General features: G+C 36.0%; 1 protein-coding gene and 1 non-coding gene across 4 annotated transcripts; one reads left to right on the forward strand and one right to left on the reverse strand.

Annotated features, from left to right (window-relative positions):
* Nucleotides 1–11655: 11655 nt before the first annotated feature.
* Nucleotides 11656–15640, reverse strand: LOC111908707 (kinesin-like protein KIN-13B). 3 transcript variants are annotated; one of them, XM_023904505.3, is made up of 11 exons: nucleotides 15487–15640; nucleotides 15181–15364; nucleotides 14655–14852; nucleotides 14279–14575; nucleotides 14004–14163; nucleotides 13748–13907; nucleotides 13366–13668; nucleotides 13058–13276; nucleotides 12621–12978; nucleotides 12456–12521; nucleotides 11656–12006 (listed from the first exon to the last, which is right to left on the reverse strand). In XM_023904505.3, exons 2-11 carry the CDS (start codon nucleotides 15355–15357, stop codon nucleotides 11824–11826), a joined length of 2121 nt encoding a protein of 706 aa, XP_023760273.1. In that variant the 5' UTR covers nucleotides 15358–15364; nucleotides 15487–15640; the 3' UTR covers nucleotides 11656–11823. The 3 variants fall into 3 exon arrangements, with proteins under 3 accessions (XP_023760273.1, XP_023760274.1, XP_023760272.1); XM_023904506.3 differs by having other exon boundaries at nucleotides 14279–14427; nucleotides 14524–14575; nucleotides 15181–15638; XM_023904504.3 differs by having other exon boundaries at nucleotides 15181–15638.
* A 1305-nt stretch (nucleotides 15641–16945) lies between these two features.
* On the forward strand, nucleotides 16946–17026 carry TRNAL-AAG (transfer RNA leucine (anticodon AAG)). Its single transcript has one exon. It is a non-coding gene; the product is annotated as a tRNA-Leu (tRNA).
* Nucleotides 17027–17861: the final 835 nt, after the last annotated feature.

Raw genomic sequence — 17861 nt, forward strand, 5'->3', positions numbered from 1 at the left:
AAAATGCGTTGCTTATTTATTAAACGGGTTATATGGGTTGGGTTTGACCCATTAACTTGTGAACCCGCGAACCCATATACTTAAACAGTGACCCACTAACCCGTCAACCCGTATATTATATGGGTTGGGTTGAGTTTATGTTTTCTGACCTGCCAACCCAGACCCAACCTAATTGCCAGTCCTAAGAAGAAGGAGGCAGCAAGGCCTAATGTTCCACCGAGGCCAAAGGTAAGAGCATTCCAAATGACACTGGAAGCCGCAAAGGATGTAGCAGATGTCACTTCAGGTACCTTTCTCATAAATTGATTGACTACCAATATATGGTTTGATTCGGGAGCAAATTACTCATTTATATCACACAAATTTGGTGGAAGACTAGCATTGCCTGTAGATAAACTTGATAATTCTCTAGTTGTAGAATTTGCCAGTGGCAAATTCATACCTGTTAGTAATTGCATTAAAAACATTGCCATTGATTTGAACGAAAATGAATTCCACGAGGAGTTGTTACCCATTGAGTTGAATGGTTTTGACATTGTACTGGGAATGGATTGGCTTAGCACCAACGATGCCGAAATACTATGCAAGAAGAATATATTGAGAGTAAACCCACCTAGAAAAGAGTCATTTATGGTGTACGAGGACAAATGTAGAATGAATTCTAGAATCATTTCCTTGATGAAATCCAGAAAATGTTTTTCCAAAGGATGCACATCATACTTGGCATTTTTGATCGATGCAAAGAAGGAGAAGAAGGGGATACAAAGAATACCAGTGGTATGTGACTATCTAGAAGTCTTTCCCGAAGATCTTCCTAGATTCCCCCCTGATAGACATGTGGAGTTTCGAATAGACTTGTTGCCAGGATTAACACCAATAGCGAAAGAACCATACCAATTAGCACCGACAAAGATGAAGGAGCTTATGATGCAACTTCAGGAGTTGTTGGACAATGGTTTTATTAGACCTAGTTCATCACCCTGGGGAACTCTGGTGTTATTCGTGAAAAAGAAGGATGGAAGCATGAGGATGTGCATAGACTATAGAGAGCAGAACAATGCAACGGTAAATAACAAGTATCAATTACCAAGGATTGATGACATATTCAATCAACTACAAGGTTCGAGCTATTTCTCAAAGATCGATCTCAGGTCAGGATATTATCAGCTGAAGGTGAGAGAGTAATATATTGATAAGACTGCGTTCAAAACGAGATATGGACACTATGAGTTCTTGGTTATGTCATTTGGACTAACCAATGCTCAAGCAGCATTCATGGATTTGATGAACAAGGTTTGTTAACCATTCATCGATAAATCTATGATAGTATTCATAGATGACATTCTGATTTACTCAAAGAGCCAGCAGGAGCATGGAAAGCATCTGCGAGAAGTATTAGAAGTTTTGAAGAAGGAGAATCTATACGCAAAGCTCTCTAAATGTGATTTTTTGACTCGAGAAGTCCAATTCTTGGGTCATATGGTTAAACAGGAAGGGATAATGGTTGAACTAGCAAAGAATGAAGTTGTGATGAAGTGGGAATGACCAAAAAGTCCCACTGAGATTTGAAGCTTTCTAGGATTAGTTGGATATTACCGAAGGTTTATCCAAGGCTTTTCTTTGATAGTTGCTCTATTGACAGTTTTGACCCACAAAGGAGCCACATATACATGGAGTGAGAAACATGAAGAAGCATTCGAGAAGCTAAAGAAGAAGTTATGTGAAGCACCAATTCTTTCTTTACCTGGCGGAGTTGAAGACTTCGCAATCTATAGTGACGCATCTGAAGTTGGGTTAGGTTGTGTTCTGACCCAAAGAGATAAAGTGATAGCATATGTATCTCAACAATTGAATGAGCACGAAAAGAACTACCCCACTCATGATCTGGAGTTGGCAGCGGTAGTATTCGCATTAAAGATGTAGAGGCATTATCTTTACGGCACAAAGTGCAAACTTTTCACTGATCATAAGAGTCTCCAGTATCTCTTTAGTCAGAAGGAATTGAATATGAGACAACGACGCTGGCTAGAGTTACTCAAAGATTATGACTGTGAGATACTTTACCATCCTGGTAAAGCAAATGTTGTAGTTGATGCTCTAAGTCGAAAGGTAAACATGGAAAGAAAAAGGCCAAGAGGGTTAAGAATTGAAGTTGTTTAAATGATTGTGGAAAGCATTAAGAAGGCTCAGGAAGAAACTTTGGATAAAAATGCCTGAAAGGAAGAACGTTTAGGCAAAACATTGGTGTTCGGTACAAACAGTCAAGGATTGAAGGTATTCCAAGATAGGATTTGGGTACATAAGATGGGAGGAGTAAGGGATCTTCTGATGGAAGAAGCTCACAAGACCATGTACTCAATTCATCTCGGTAGCACTAAGATGTATAGGGATCTGAAACCCTACTACTAGTGGCCGACGATGAAGATTGATGTTGCAAAGTACGTGGCAGAGTGTGTAACATGTGTGAGAGTTAAGGCACAACATCAGAAACCGTATAGGACTTTAGAACCTTTACCTGTACCCACGGTTAAATGGGAAGATATCACCATGGATTTTGTGACTAAACTGTCCAGGACGAAGAACGATCACAACATGATTTGGGTTGTTGTGGATCGATTCATTAAGAGTGTACACTTCATAGCAGCCAATGAGAGATGTTCTATGGATAAGCTTGCAAATGCTTATGTGAAGGAGGTAGTAAGACTTCACGGTGTTCCCTTGAAAATTGTATCAGATCATGATAATCGTTTCACATCAAGGTTTTGGAGGAGCCAACGGGAGGAATTGGGTACGAAGTTGTGTTTAAGTACAGCTTACCATCCGCAGACTGATAGTCAGCACAAAAGAACGATTCAAACACTGGAAGATATGCTAAGAGCATGTACCCTGGAATTCCAAGGTGACTAGGATGAGCATTTACCCCTAGTAGAGTTTTCCTACAATACTAGTTACCATTCGAGCATCAAGATGGCACCTTATCAAGCTTTGTAACATTGGAAAGGTTACAATGTATGACAAAACAAATGAGAAGAATCAAATTAGGCAGAAAGATAAAAGTTTCTCAAATCTGAAAGGATGGGAGAGTACTTTAGTATCGTATTTCATGATCATCTTAGTGATTATGAAACCATATCACAAATTCAGACTCTAAGGACGTCTTAGTGCATTGTTATGGCTAAGAGAAGAGGTCATGAATTGTTGGATTGGTTAAGATCGAGAAGATGATTCATACTTCGTTCCAAAACAATTCTTAGAGTCATACTCCAAAATTGTAACATTGAGTGACATAAAGTAAGGTTTAAAACACTTATCAAATGTAGTGTAAAATGTTTCTACCTTTGTACATTTGAGATTGGTAAATTGTGATGTCTTGGGTGAGACAAAGACCAACTAAGACCAATTGTGTAAAGTGTTAGTCTTGATAAGAATCCGTACTATCCCTTGAATATTTGTTTTGTCAAGGAATGGTTCTTGACTGGGGAAACTTATATGTCAAGGGGACAGTGGGAGCCTTAAAGATCCCGAAAGAGTTTCAAGATTTAATCAAGAGTAAAACCTGTAATTTATCACTAGCACACAACTTAAGGTTTGCAACCTATCGTGTTGACATAATTCTTGTTTCTGTATCTACTTCAAATAAGTTGAATTTGCATGTGAGTTATCAGAGTTCAACTTGGAAGCATTGGTGGGCCTTGTGCTACCAAGGTGACAAGAAACTAAGATTGAACAAGTTTAATCCGCGTAAGGCTGAATTTGTCACTAACCTTATCTTGTGATTATGGTTTTGACAAATTCACATGGATAAGAACTCATACACTATAAAATCTAAGTGTCATAAGGTTTCTCTCCGATTCGTGAAAATGATGGTGAGGAAACGCTTTCACTAAGTAGATTTTACGTAGATATCAATTGTGTTATTTGCATTTTCAAAAGTCGTTAGTGGAGCGCGTGTGGTTAACCGGCACACTAACGTGGACTTGTGAGAAATGGCAAATGCCTAAGCAATTGAGACTATGATTACGGCATCCCTTTTCATAGTTCTGAAAATTGTTTAGACACACATGTGAGCTATCTAAGAAAGGGTGTATGAATCTAAATTTCAGAAGTCCAGCAAAATTTTGGAAATATGTCAGAGCTAGTGGGAGCATAAGTGTTATGCTGATAATCATCATGTTAGTGGGAGCATGATAATTATGATTAGTATTGCAAGCTAGCAATGTTAATTATAGAAAACAAAGTTTCAATTCATGAAGTTGCAGGGGTTGAAAAAGTCGTTTTGCTATAATTAAGGGAGAGGAAATTATACTTCGTTTCAATTCTAAAGCTTAGATTGAGATTTTAATCATCTTTAGTCAAGAATATATATATATGAATTTTATGTTGGAATGGTTCAACTTGAAGAAATTCTATATATATTGCGTTTTCAAAATTCGATTATGATTACGGCATCCCTATTCATAGTTAAATTTTGAAAACATGGCAAATAAAAAAATATTGTAGCAAAAGACTGGTCTAGTATCATGTCTTTATGTCAAACATCATGAATCGTGTCCCATATGCTTCGGATATAGGATCGATTGCATGTGCTATAAATTCATCTTTTCTAAATTTTCCAAATGCTTAAGGCATTGAGAAGGGAAAAGTCTAGAACTGGATATGACTAAAGTGATTAAGCAATTGTCGAGGACAAATCTGAGGTTTGCCAAAGATTGGTTGCTCAGGGACAGTTGGAAGTATGATGTAAGTTGTCGGAAAGGACCATATTGACATATTCTGAAAAGAAGTAACTCTTGTTCGGAAGTGATAGTCAAAATGGGACTATGGAAATGTCTCCATAGGTGGAAGTTATTCAATCTATGTAAGATTAGAAAACCTTAATGCAAGAAGGATGTTCAAAGCAATGTACTTTGAATATGAGACTTCCGTTCCATAGAAGTTGACCTTCTTTGGAATACTCTGTAATGACTGGTGACAAGGTTTTGGTGACTTCGTGCATAATCATTACAAGAGGAACATTGCATAAAAGTTTAAAATCTAACAGTTTTTTTGGTAAATGATAGGAATCGGGGATTCTCACATTTACAATAAGGATTTAGGATTGTGAAATGAGTATCATTGGAATCATGTTCAATTGATCTACATCACAATGTAAGGATCATAGACAAACATAGTGTGCATACTTGGAGTATGGCATAACTATTGTTTTAGAAAAACAAAGTGTACATGCCAGGAGCATGGGACGACTGTTGTTTTTATTCAAGTCTTAAGTTGATTGTTTGAAACATTATACAATGAATAATGTGTAATCAATATGGTGATAAATAAAAGGTGGTTCTATTTATATTCAAAAGGGTTCTGAGATCATATTGGAGTCGATTATTATTGTGTTTCACTTTGCATGTTTTGACTTCCAAAATAGCTAGGTTATTCTTTCCGAATGACTAAGTTATTTAAACACTCCACAGTCGTTCATATGTTGGAAGTAGGTATGAATCAAGACTGTCATGAATCGAGTTTGTAGATGGCTAAATGGGTTTAGTCATAGCAATGGTTGCTACAACATTCATGAGTGCTCATAAGTTATGAGTATTGGAATAAACCCATGCTCACTTGTATCACTTCATGGAATTTATCTCGAGTGATCGTGAGACAGTAATATCATATAAATCTTCAAACCTAGAGATATGAGTTGTTACCTATGAGTTGGTTGTGCATTGATTGCACATAAACGCATCAGTAACTTGATGTTATAAAACGTGCCTTTGTGTACAATTCAACAAGTAGTAGAACAAGCATATGATTCGAAGTTTATCTGTTCCTTCTAGAAATAGAAGCGATATCTGGGCCCCTCGATGATTTTGTTGTGACCTATGTACCGGCCGGTCAGAACTAAATTGATGTGTTCGATTAAGTTCTTTGTCAAACAAATCGAAAATCGGGAAACAAACTGTTGGACAATAAGTACGACGTTGTTCCATGTATTTGTCCGGCTGATATCATGAGAACAGAGGATTATATGATCACTTATCTAAAATGGCGCTTCATAGTTCAACAGAGTTTTCGAGAGCTACGATTGTTGGTTGGTTCCTGAAGTAATATACGCAAATATAGTTATTAGACTTATCCAAGTGGGAGTCTGTTGGATAAGGTGTCTAAGTCCATAACTTATTTGGTATATACTTGACCCGACCCGGCATGGTCCATTTGGGTTGCATTTCATCCAAACTATTTATGGATAATTTTATGAGAGTTATACACATATGTTTATTAATATATTATAAGTTATAATATATTAATATGAAGTCATGTTATTTAATTAGTCTTAGTCTTAAATTAATTATGAATTAATTTAGAGATTAAAAGGAAGACTAATTAGATTGTGGGCTATTGGTATTATATAGTGTGGGCTAACACTCATTTGTTAATGGGCTAGGCTTATATGGAAGTCCATGGATGATCCATAGAGCTTTTAACCCATGGATCCTTGGAAAGGAAAAGTCATGGGTTATTAGGGTTTCACCCTAATCATGTACACTATATAAGCATGCTTATGTTGCATGAAATAGCCACTAGTGGCACTAGTTGTGTGAGTTTTGTGTGTGGCCGAAAATTACAAGTGTGTGTACTCTCTCAAAGTTTTCCAAGAGTTTGTGGTGATTTGTGATTCCATTTGAGGCATTCACACTATTGGTGCTTGGCCCTCAAACTCCTTAGGAATCAAACTCATCATCAAAAGGTATGTAATCTCATCTAATTCTTTTATGTTTAAAAGTACCCCATGCCATGTTAGATAGGTTATGAACCTTGGAAAATTATTATTTTGCATGTATTTAGACAAACATAGATCCAAGGTTTATTAGGGTTGCATGCACACTTAGGAAGTGTTAGATTGCTCAAAACCCAACACTTCCTGACACGGTCCTATGTCGACACTAGCACACCCTGGCCGATAGGCTCGGGCGCTGTAGGAGCATCCTGATCGCCCTGCCCTGATCCCGATCTGGATCCTGTCACGAAACGCCTCGTAACCACCATACTGAAAATACACCAAGAAGATATCAGAAAATCCGCACAATAACAAGGAACCAACTCCCAACTAAACCCTAGGAGTTGTGATTTCCTTGCGACGTGTATGGGTCTTGTGCTTTCAGTAGTACGGGCCCATACTACCTTCCACACCTACCCATATTTATCTCAAGTATCATCACAATACCCTAACAATATACATATGTATGGTGATCGCTTAATCCTCACTCCTAGAGGAAGGCTAACTATCTCATAACTAGCCTACTGACCACGCACAACCCACCCATCCATGAAACTTCCACCAACCCTGCAGCACTTGTGTATGCTAACCATACATAACGTTGGACCCTGTAGACTTTTGAATACATGATCCTACCTTAAGCCCTTGATCAAACAAGAACATGAAATAAGGCCAAACCAAACATTCTCAGGCTATAAGATCTTAATTATGTACAACAGTGATGCATACACTAAGCAACTACAGTAATGATGTCAATTTCATAAAAGGAAAAACTCTAGGCTATCAGGCATCATACAATCAGGCAATTCTATCATGCAATTCCTAAAGATCCCTAGCATTGTACTAGCATGTTGTTCTAACATATCACAATATCAAATAACTATACGGTATTTTGGGGTCTACTTACTGGCTCCGGCTGATCGTACACTTTCATCCTCCTTTATTATTTTGAAAATCTTTTCCTTGATTTGAGACTGGATTCACACGAGTGTTCCTCCAATTCACTCAAACCAAGGCTCTGATATCAACTTGTAACATCAATAAAATTTAAGCCAAAATAAAACTTTTTCAACCAATTAAAAACCATTAATTATTACAAAGTGTTTTCAAAATATTTTCACGTCAGAGTATCCCAAAATTCAAAATCATAAAATGTGAGGAGATGTACGATCACGCATTCATCTTCCCGCGATCATCTGATGTACCTGAAACCAAAACTGAAATTGTAAGTCTGAAGCTTAGTGAGTTCCCCCAAAATACTCATACGCGCAACAATACACATATAATCACAAACAACATACTATGGGTCCAGTCAACCATCGGGTTAGAATACCCAAGGCCCTCAACCATTAGGTTGGAATGGCAACATACTATGGGTCCAGTCATCCTCGGGATGGAATACTCACGGCCCACAACCATCGGGTTGGAATGCCCAAGTTTGTTGGCTCTCGCACAAAGCAGATAAGCCTCAACCACCAATCAAACATGTGCACATATATCAGATAATCACATAACAGTCTATAGACAAACAAACCTATCTAACAGATCATGACAGCATAATAACATCCTATCTACCAGGATACTGATCTAACATATCATAATAGCATAATAACATCCTATCTGCCAGGATACTGATCTAACATATCATAACAGCACAATACCATCCTATCTACCAAGATACTGATCTAGTGGATCATACTAGCATAACATATCCAGATAACAATCCAAAAGGGTTGGCCTTGGTGCCTTAGACCCTTGAGTATAGTGAGGAAAACTCACCTCATAACTGTCGAATCTTGTAGTGATAAGATCAAACTCTCGAATCACAACCACGAACTCCACCACCTATATCCACCATAGGACCACTCCCATAAATTCCCAATATACTAAAATACCCCAAGAAGTCAAATTGGTCAATCCTTGGTCAAGGTCAAAGTCAACGGTCAAGGTCAACAGTCCATGTTGACCCAACTCGTCGAGTGCAGCTCACTGACTCGTCGAGTCCTTCCAGAACTCGAGAAGTTGTGAAACCCCAATTGAATTGTCGAGTTTCCAGACAACTCGTTGAGTCCATGTGTGTCCAAAAGTCGAGAAAACACTAAATGACTCGTTGAGTCCTCTTACTGACTCGCCAAGTCCATGTAGAAACTAAACAACGGGAAGACCCTTCCCAACTCGTCGAGTTAGCTTATCCGACTCGTCGAGTTCATGCAGTCCATTTATTTTCTAGATGATTTTAAGCTACTCCAAAGCTCCAATTGGTAGATCTAGTCTCCTAAGGCCTAGTTACCATGTAAAGTTGCAAACTTTACGTGCATGCAAGGTCTTAAGAGCCAAAACTAGGCTAAAGAAGAAGTTTAAGGCAAGGAGAAGGCCATAGCTTGACAAAGACTAGAACTTTGTGACAATAAGGGGCTAAAGGACTCCAGATCTGAAGTTAAAACCTCAAATCTTGCCCCAAATCCGTAAATACCACAACAATACACTAGAAAGGGTTCTAAACCCATGTATGAAGAGATCTAGCTAAGAGAGAGTCAAGGTAACGAATTGTTACCTTCAAAGTGATGCTAAGATGGAGTAGAATTTGGATCCACAACTTCTCCTTGCTCCAAGCTCCTTGGACTTCAAGCTCTTCTCACCAAAATCCACCTTCCAAGCTTAATAACACACAAATATGGAGAGTAAATACAATTTAGGGTTTCTGAGCTCAAGGGGGGCTGTAAGGGAGGCTAAGGGAGGCTAATAACCCTTTAAATAAGGTGCAAAACCCTGGAAATTAGGGTTTCATCTTCCAGCTCCAACTCGTCGAGTTGGTCACTTAAGACACGCAGCCAAGTTCGTTCCTACTCGACGAGTCAGGGCATCCATCTCGTCGAGTAGACCTTTCAAAATGAATATAAGGTTGTAAACTTTATACTTGAGAGTTGGGGTGTTACAATTGGTGTAGTGGGGGTAAACTTCAAAACCAATTTCCTTATTTATACTCGCTTGAATGCAAAAAACGGTGGACAGTAGTTGAGAGGATAAAAGCACATGGATTCGAATGGAACTGGGCTTGTGACGTTCATAACGCAGGTCTAACTCATAAACAAAACAAGATCACTACAATTGTTGGACTATTTACACTAGGAGCTGCAAGTGATGGGTGGAAATGCGGACTTGACTCCTCGTGGATCTTCACTACAGGTGTTGTACGGGTTAAAGTGGCAAACAATACTCCTGGATTTCCTCTTAACCGAATTTAATGGATCAAGGAGGCCCCTCTGAAAGTATCAACTTTTATATGGAAGGCCAAAATGGGTAGAATTCCTTCTTCTTTGGCTTTAAGTCAACATGGTGTTAATTTGAGTTCTATTACCTGTGGTCACTGCAATTGGGGTGAAGAGTGTGCGGATCATATCTTAATTAATTGTAGTTTTGCCAATAATACTCGAGAATGGATCTTTAGATTGTGTGGAATTAGAAATGTAGAAATTAATAGTGTGGGGGAATTACTCAAATTTGCTATTACTTGGGGGAGATGCCCAAAGAAGAGGAAATTACTCACTTTAATCTCCTACGGATTGCTTTGGTCGTTATGGAATGTGAGGAATGATCGGACATTAAGCAGCGTTTCATCTCTCCAACATCAGTGGCTGATAACATCAAATCGCCAGTATACTTATGGTTAAAACACAAAGGTGAAAATAAGGGGATCAAATGGGTGATGTGGAGTATTTCCCCCTTCTTATGCTTGTAACCATTTAGCTTTTCCTACACTTCTTGTTTTTCATGTATCTCTTGTTTTTGTTCTCTTGTCGGCTAGCTTCTTGTTAGTTCTGTCCTTTATAATATTATTTGTTGTTTTCAAAAAACAAAATATCATGTTTATTGTAATTGTCGTCATCTAACATAAATTATATGTCTCGTACATCATTTCTTTGAATTGGGGAAATTTAATAGCACTCATGATACCAAAAGTTTCTTATATAATTTGATATAAATTTCCAGCCATTTCCATCGGTAATTGTTGGTATAGTCCATTACCAAGAGATCAAAATCAGTCATAAAAAAACCTTTAAAATTTGGGTTCATGTTCCATTGGAAACCATCGGTAATTGTATATCATTGATTACATACATATATGCATAATTATTAGACAATAATTCAAGATTTAGTCATTCGATAACATTCATAGTCATATCACGATACACAAGAAATCCATGATATATTGTAACTATGATATGATATGTAGGAAAATTTCACTTCACATAAATAATTGGAGGACTATTATTATATATTTACTTTAATTTAATGAAATTTACTATATATTTTTCAAATATATTTGCATTATTAATTTAAATGTCACTTCACATAAATAATTGGATAACTATATTTACTTTAATTTAATGAAATATACTATATATTTCTCTTTCATAAGGTAAGATCAAGTCTTGATTCGTTTGTACTCACAAACATGCATCGGCTTATTATTTTCAAATACAGTCATTATAACATAAAAACTTCCAATCACTTTTCCTTTTAGCCCCACTCCCGAATCTACTTGCAAATAGTGGATGGGATTCTTTTTGGTGACTAGATCATATCGTTGCTACTTAATTTCAAATATATTTTTTTCAACGGTTGTCTTGAACATATTCGTTTTCAATTAGTTGCGTTTACAAAGACATTTATTTAGCGGATCCGCAATTTCGTCTTTTATTTGCTTTTTAACCGAATATACCTTGTTGATTATTCATTAGAAAATAGAAATTTTAAACATAACAAAAAAAACAAGAAAAATATATAATAGAATTGACCGGTCAAATGAAAACGTTTTCAGATTTACCATTCTAACAGTCGTTATCTAAAAATGGCTTTTTATATGGATTAGAGAAAGAAAATTATAGTTTTTGGTTAACTCGAAATCAAAACGCATTTTGATTTTGTATAATTTATCATAAGTTACGAATCTTACATAATTCATTAATTCACACCCCAACCCAAGCCCACATTAAATATAAAGAAAAACAATCTTTAGATAGAAACAAATCACTCGCCTTTTTGTATCTATAATATTAGTTGCCACCCGAAGCAGACGATAGAACATTGTATTGTTCCAAATGTTTTTGAAAATCACGTAATTGTGTCTGTAGTTGCTGAATCCCGGCTGCTTTTTGTGAAAGAATTATATTTAATTTTGAAATATATTCATCAAGTTGATTCCCTGGTTGATCCACTTCAACCAACAGGTTCATTTCCTGTATATGTAGTACAATACAACTATCACAAGGTCGAATATAAGAAATACCAATGTATTTTCCTTGGTTTGTTTATTATAAGTTATAACAATGTCATATAAATACAAAACAATTTTTCACAAAACATATTTTAAATGGTTTTTGACATTAAAATACTTAAGTTTGTCGAATTTTATCAGTTTTGTCCATGTGACGATTTTCTTTTTTAACCTTGTTACAAATCTTTTATGTTTTTACCTTAAGGATGTTTTCCATATTTGCAAAAAAAAACCTTTAAGTTTACGAATCTTTTATGTTTTTATCGGTTTTGTCCCTTGAAACCTGCTATTACTTGTAACAAGGGCAAAAATAAAAAAAATAAAATATTGGCCAAATAAGTTTTATTTTCTCAGATATTTTTTTTAAAACCATTTATAAATGACAGAATAAAAGAAAAAGGTTTTACTTACCTCCTTAACGATGTCCATAGTCTCCTCCACTTGTTTCCTATGAGCACTCACGAGATTCTCCTCTTCCTAAAATAAATCAAAATTTTCCCACAAAAACAAATAAGTAAATAAAACGATCATTGCGTTATAACGACATCCAAAAAAACAACCAAGTCCAAAAGTTACCTCCAAAAGCGCATTAAGTTCGTCAGTTGCATGAGCGTTAATGGCTTCTTCAACGATAGGTTTCATCTGAGTATCAGTTTTCTCAATCGAATAATCAAAATCATCTTCCATAATCTCTTCATCAGTATTACCAAAATCACTTCTGTAATTCTCCGACGAAGGTAAATAAGTCACCGATCTCGCAACAGAAACTTGTTCCTGTTGTTTCGGCCACCCAAATCTGTTCGTTTCATATGGCAATCTCTCGATTTTAACGTCTTCAGAACGCGATACAGGCAACGCGATTGAATTCCGAAGATTAAATGTTGAAGACGATAAATCCTTCCTCGAACTGTTACCTTTCGATAGACTCTTAACCCTAATTTCATCACAAATCGAATCAATTAGGGTTTTTTGCACGCTCTTGAAAAACTAAGAACAATAATCGATTTTCTCACCTGTCTGCATATCGCAATGTGTTTAGAGTGTGTTCGCAAGATCCAGAATTTGGTGAAATGCATGAGATCATAACAGTTCGCGAGTTTCCAACGAAGGAATCTCTGAGAACTTCTGTGAGTTTACTTCCTCTGAAGGGGATATGGCCATGGTCGTTATCAAGTGCTCTGATACATTCCTTTAAAGCGAGTAAACTTTTATTGATTTCTGCACCTTCCATTCTGCAATATCAATGATAAAGATTCATCAATACATGCTATTTCTTGAATTTGAGCTTTTTTTAACGAATTAAAAGAGTTAATCAAGTAACCTTGTTTGTTTATCATTATCAGTGGTGTCTGCTCCTCTTTCACTTCCAGCAAGATCAATGAAAGATAGTTTCCCAACTAATCTTGGAGGCTTGGATTCATTGCCATCGATCGATCTTTTTACAGCAAGTTGAAGAATAGCATGTGATCTAGAAGATTCCTCATTTGCCCCTGTTGTACCTGTGCTCCTTGTGGCATTTCCTCTCTCGATTAATTCCTTCACTGTTTCCACATGTGATACCATGTATTCCTGCAACCCCACTATGCAAACTTGTTGTTTTCCATCTTCCCTCATACAAAGCTTCCTGTAATGTAAAGTAATACTCAATCAGTTTCTAAAGGAAACAAACATTTGGACTTTAGTATAAAATGATTGAAACTCACTTTCTGTCATTAAGAAGATCGAAAACTTTCCCTCCATAAATTTCAAAGAAACTGACAAACAACTGAAACCCTTGGTTTCTGTAAGTGTGGTGCATGAGTCTGAAGATATCTTGTGAAGCTTTGAGGGGTAGCGGTTGCATTGTATAGGTCTTTCCACTACCTGTACAAAAATGTAAAACATTTTATTTATTGATTATGTAAGATCTTGAAAATATGTTTTGAACTATTACAATAAGGTAATAACAATCATCACTACCTGTTTGCCCATAAGCAAAGCAGGTTGCTTTTGTTTTCTGAAAAATAATTGGGACAATGGGTTCCACAGTTTCAGAGTATATTTCATCATTTGTAACACCTTCATTCATAACAGCATCAAAAACAAATCCGTGTTTCTCAACATATTCAGTCAAGTCTACCTGCAAAGGCGATAAATTTGAGTCTCCAGTATGTTAAATTGAACTATAATAATAAAGAAAGTAAGAAAACAGGTATGTAATATGTTACAGTTGATGACATTCACATGGAGCTTACCTTGACTTTTGATTCATGAACAGTGAGAGAACTAGAATTAGGGTTTATGGTGATGATGTCTTCCTCCCTTTTTGCAAGTTCCTTTTTGTTAAGTGGTCTCTTGCGCACCACAACTTTAATCTTAGCAACATTGTTGGCCTTCTCTTTATCTGCCAAAGAGCTCTTAAGATTGTTGTTCTCAATTGGACCACAAGAAATATTAGCAAATTTGTTGGTTAAGGAATAAGCATTGACATCATCAAGACCTTCAGCATATAGAGGTTGATTGAGCAAATTCAAGTTGTTTTCACTATGAACCTGCAGATACAGAATACTAATTTTAATGGTGTTTTCAAAATGCATGATTATGAGAAGTAAAGTCGAAGTAGGGATAGACGTCTGTTAACAGCTCAGTGTCGAAGGAATGAAGATCAAGTAACCCAGGGCTAAACTCATTGGGTGACACTTGTTCCACACCACCATACTTTGTAAAGCTTGATGAACGAGAACCAGGAGTTAAAACATCTGCATTCCTCTGTGAATTCCTGTTTATCCTTGAACCCTCAACATCATTATTCCCATAAAACCCAAAATCCTGCATCCAATTTGAAACTTGTCAAAAAAAAAGTAATCCAAATTCCAAAATCAGTTGCTTCTCGTTCAGACAGCTAGAACTTGTAATGAAACCTCAATCAAATTACATTTATATAACGAGTATCATTACTTTACATACGATTCATTCACAACTATAAAGAGATCGATTGGTGAAAACATAAATGAGCGGTAAACATAATGCAGTGAAATCAAATACCAATAACTGTAGAAAACAACGCTTGAATACCAATCATATTTGCTGAAATGCTACAGCTCTCTGAATATTTCGAAAATGATTGAAAGAGAGCGTATGAGGGAGTGAAAGATACCTGGAGTGGAGGTAAATTAGGATTAGAAGAGTAGAGATGATGAAGGCCAGCTGATTGAAGCCATTTGTTGTTGAAATTAGTGTCGATGAAGTTATCGGAGGATGAGTATTGACGCTGATGTTGATGTCCTCCGTTGGAACCAGATCTCTGCATCGCTACTCTTCCACCTGTGTTCATGTAAAATCTGCAGCAGCGCTGTCCGATTAGGGTTCGTGAACTAAATCTTTGTAGTGAAATACAATAACACGGAGACAAAAGCGCCGGCCGGCCGGCAAGCAGTAAAAACAGGAATTGCTATCAAAGTACCAAAAAAAGGAGGACAAATTAGATCTTTGAGAATCGCAATCTGCAAGCTGATTGAAGGTGTAATGGAGATGGAATGGTTGTTGGGATTGAGATTGGTGTGGAGAGTTGTGTTTGAGTGTTGAAGGGGGCTTTTTTGATTTTGAAACTTTTATCGATTTTGAAAACAGGGGCGGGGAGAATTATTTAGTGGTCGGGTGGGGGTGGGGTAGAGCGAGGGCAAAAATGTCATTTTCGTAAAAAAAACAAAATCTCTCATCATTCACACATAAACAATGCTAAACTTTAAAATAAAAATAAAAGCTAAAGCTATTACATTAGCAATGTTAAACTTCAAAAAAACGACAAATTGTATGTATAAAATAATATATTTTATTAACAAAATTATAAAATAAATATTTAAAAACCTATACTCTATCGTTTTGATTCTCTTTTTTCATTTCTCTCTCTTATCCTATCGACATCTTGTTGCAAATTTTTGTTGTTTTTTTCCCTTTGTAGGTATACGATTGTCCCTCTTTGGACCTCGAGTTCACAGATACGTGCGTTTCTTTACAAAGTACACATGTTTATACCTTATTATAAGGACTTAATGTTCTTTTGTTTCTGCTTCATTTTACATGTTTTCATTGTGGACACACAGGAGGTCATCAAACTGATGCAGTCCCTCTTTCTTGTATATGGACTTCATTATCGACTTCTACCTCCTTCCTTCCCCATTATACTAGGATTTTTTGGTTTTGTTGATGTTGTTGTTATACTTATTCTTCATTATGATTAAAGTCGTTAGATAACCGTAAAATATTGGTTGTATGACTAAAAAACGAAAATGTTGATTGTTATTACAATTTATAAGCAATTTACCCATAACACAACATAATCCAATAATTGATTTAACTGAGGATGCATTACTAATCCATAAACATTTGTCACCAAATCGATGCAAAAAATGGGCTCATGCCAACAAATCGTATACCAAACTAACCACGACAAATTATTTCTTAAACTAACCACTTAATGACATATAAATACCAAATAACTTATTACATTTCAATTTTGTAAAGTTAAACAATTGTATTTATCATTATTATAGTTGTATGGATTAAATATGTATTTATGTTTGTATATACTCACATAATGTTGTAACTTGTAATCAAACGCAATGGTTGAAAAAAAGAAAAAAAAACGCTATAGAGGCGACTGTTTGGATGAACCCAACGACTTGAAAGTCAACTAAAATGTATACATATACTCAAAATCTTTTAAATCATTTTATATAAAGAAAACATATAACGATTGTGATAATATAGTTCTTTATTCATATTTAAATATATACTAGCATATTAAAATACCAAATAGACACCAACGGATCGATTCAACCCAACACGTTCTACTCTAAACAAAATCCATTTTTCCTTAACAATGATAGTTTATATAATATAGTGCTCTAAACCAGAACAAAGTTGACATGGCCGAGTTGGTCTAAGGCGCCAGATTAAGGTTCTGGTCCGAAAGGGCGTGGGTTCAAATCCCACTGTCAACAAATCTATTTTTTCAAGTTTTCTCAGCTGTCTTCAAATTTGCCCGTTTTCTTTTACATAATCTTAAGGTCCGATACAAATTGAAAGTAGAATCTTCAATCTTGTTTGGTTCATTTCCTTGCTCTTCAAACTTTAACTATCAATTTGGTGATAAAAGAAAACTTGTTTGGTTCATTTCCTTGCTCTTCAAACTTTAACTATCAATTTGGTGATAAAAAAAAAACTATTTTAATCATACACCTCGTTTCCGAGTTTAACAAAAGAAAAGAAGAGAAGAGAAAATAAAGGAAAACAAAATTTTTTTTTGTGTTCCCGAGTTGGAGAGAAGTGGAAGGAAAATGAATCATTTTGTTCTTTCTTTCCAAATCCTCCCAAATCGGAAGGAAAGTTAGGAGAGAAAGTGATCATCTCATTTCCCTCCACTTCCCTCCTTTAATGAAACTCGGGAACACTAATTTCACTTATTTTCTTCTCATTTACACTCATTTCCTTTTCTTTCTCTCGTTAAGTTGAACTCGGGAACGGGGTGTAACTCACTAAGTGAATGGAAACAATGGTTTTGCTTAATGTTTTTTCTTGTACTAATTCAAAATTGAACAAGAATAATAAAATCGGTAATGAAGTCCAATGGTGACCCAAAAAATATGAAATATTATTTAGTATTAGTTGTCGTCGAATCAAAATACTCAACGATTTAACCAGAGATTTATAAATATAATCATCATAATTTACAAAATCAACCGCAAAGAAGGATTTAGCTCACATTAGTCAAGACTCATAAAAACAAACTGCAACCACCACCAAAAGGTACTCACGGATTGAATTTGGCAAATACCT

Source organism: Lactuca sativa, chromosome 5 (genome assembly GCF_002870075.4).
Source record: "Lactuca sativa cultivar Salinas chromosome 5, Lsat_Salinas_v11, whole genome shotgun sequence".
NCBI classification, from domain to species: domain Eukaryota; kingdom Viridiplantae; phylum Streptophyta; class Magnoliopsida; order Asterales; family Asteraceae; genus Lactuca; species Lactuca sativa.

Bases quoted from the DNA above. Each gene is read 5' to 3' on its own strand.
- LOC111908707 (XM_023904505.3), bottom strand. From the start codon at position 15,357: ATGAACACAGGTGGAAGAGTAGCGATGCAGAGATCTGGTTCCAACGGA. The intron at 13,277-13,365 runs GTTACTTGATTA...TTGATATTGCAG, and splicing joins GATAATGATAAACAAACAAG to AATGGAAGGTGCAGAAATCA. The intron at 12,979-13,057 runs GTGAGAAAATCG...TGATGAAATTAG, and splicing joins ACATTGCGATATGCAGACAG to GGTTAAGAGTCTATCGAAAG.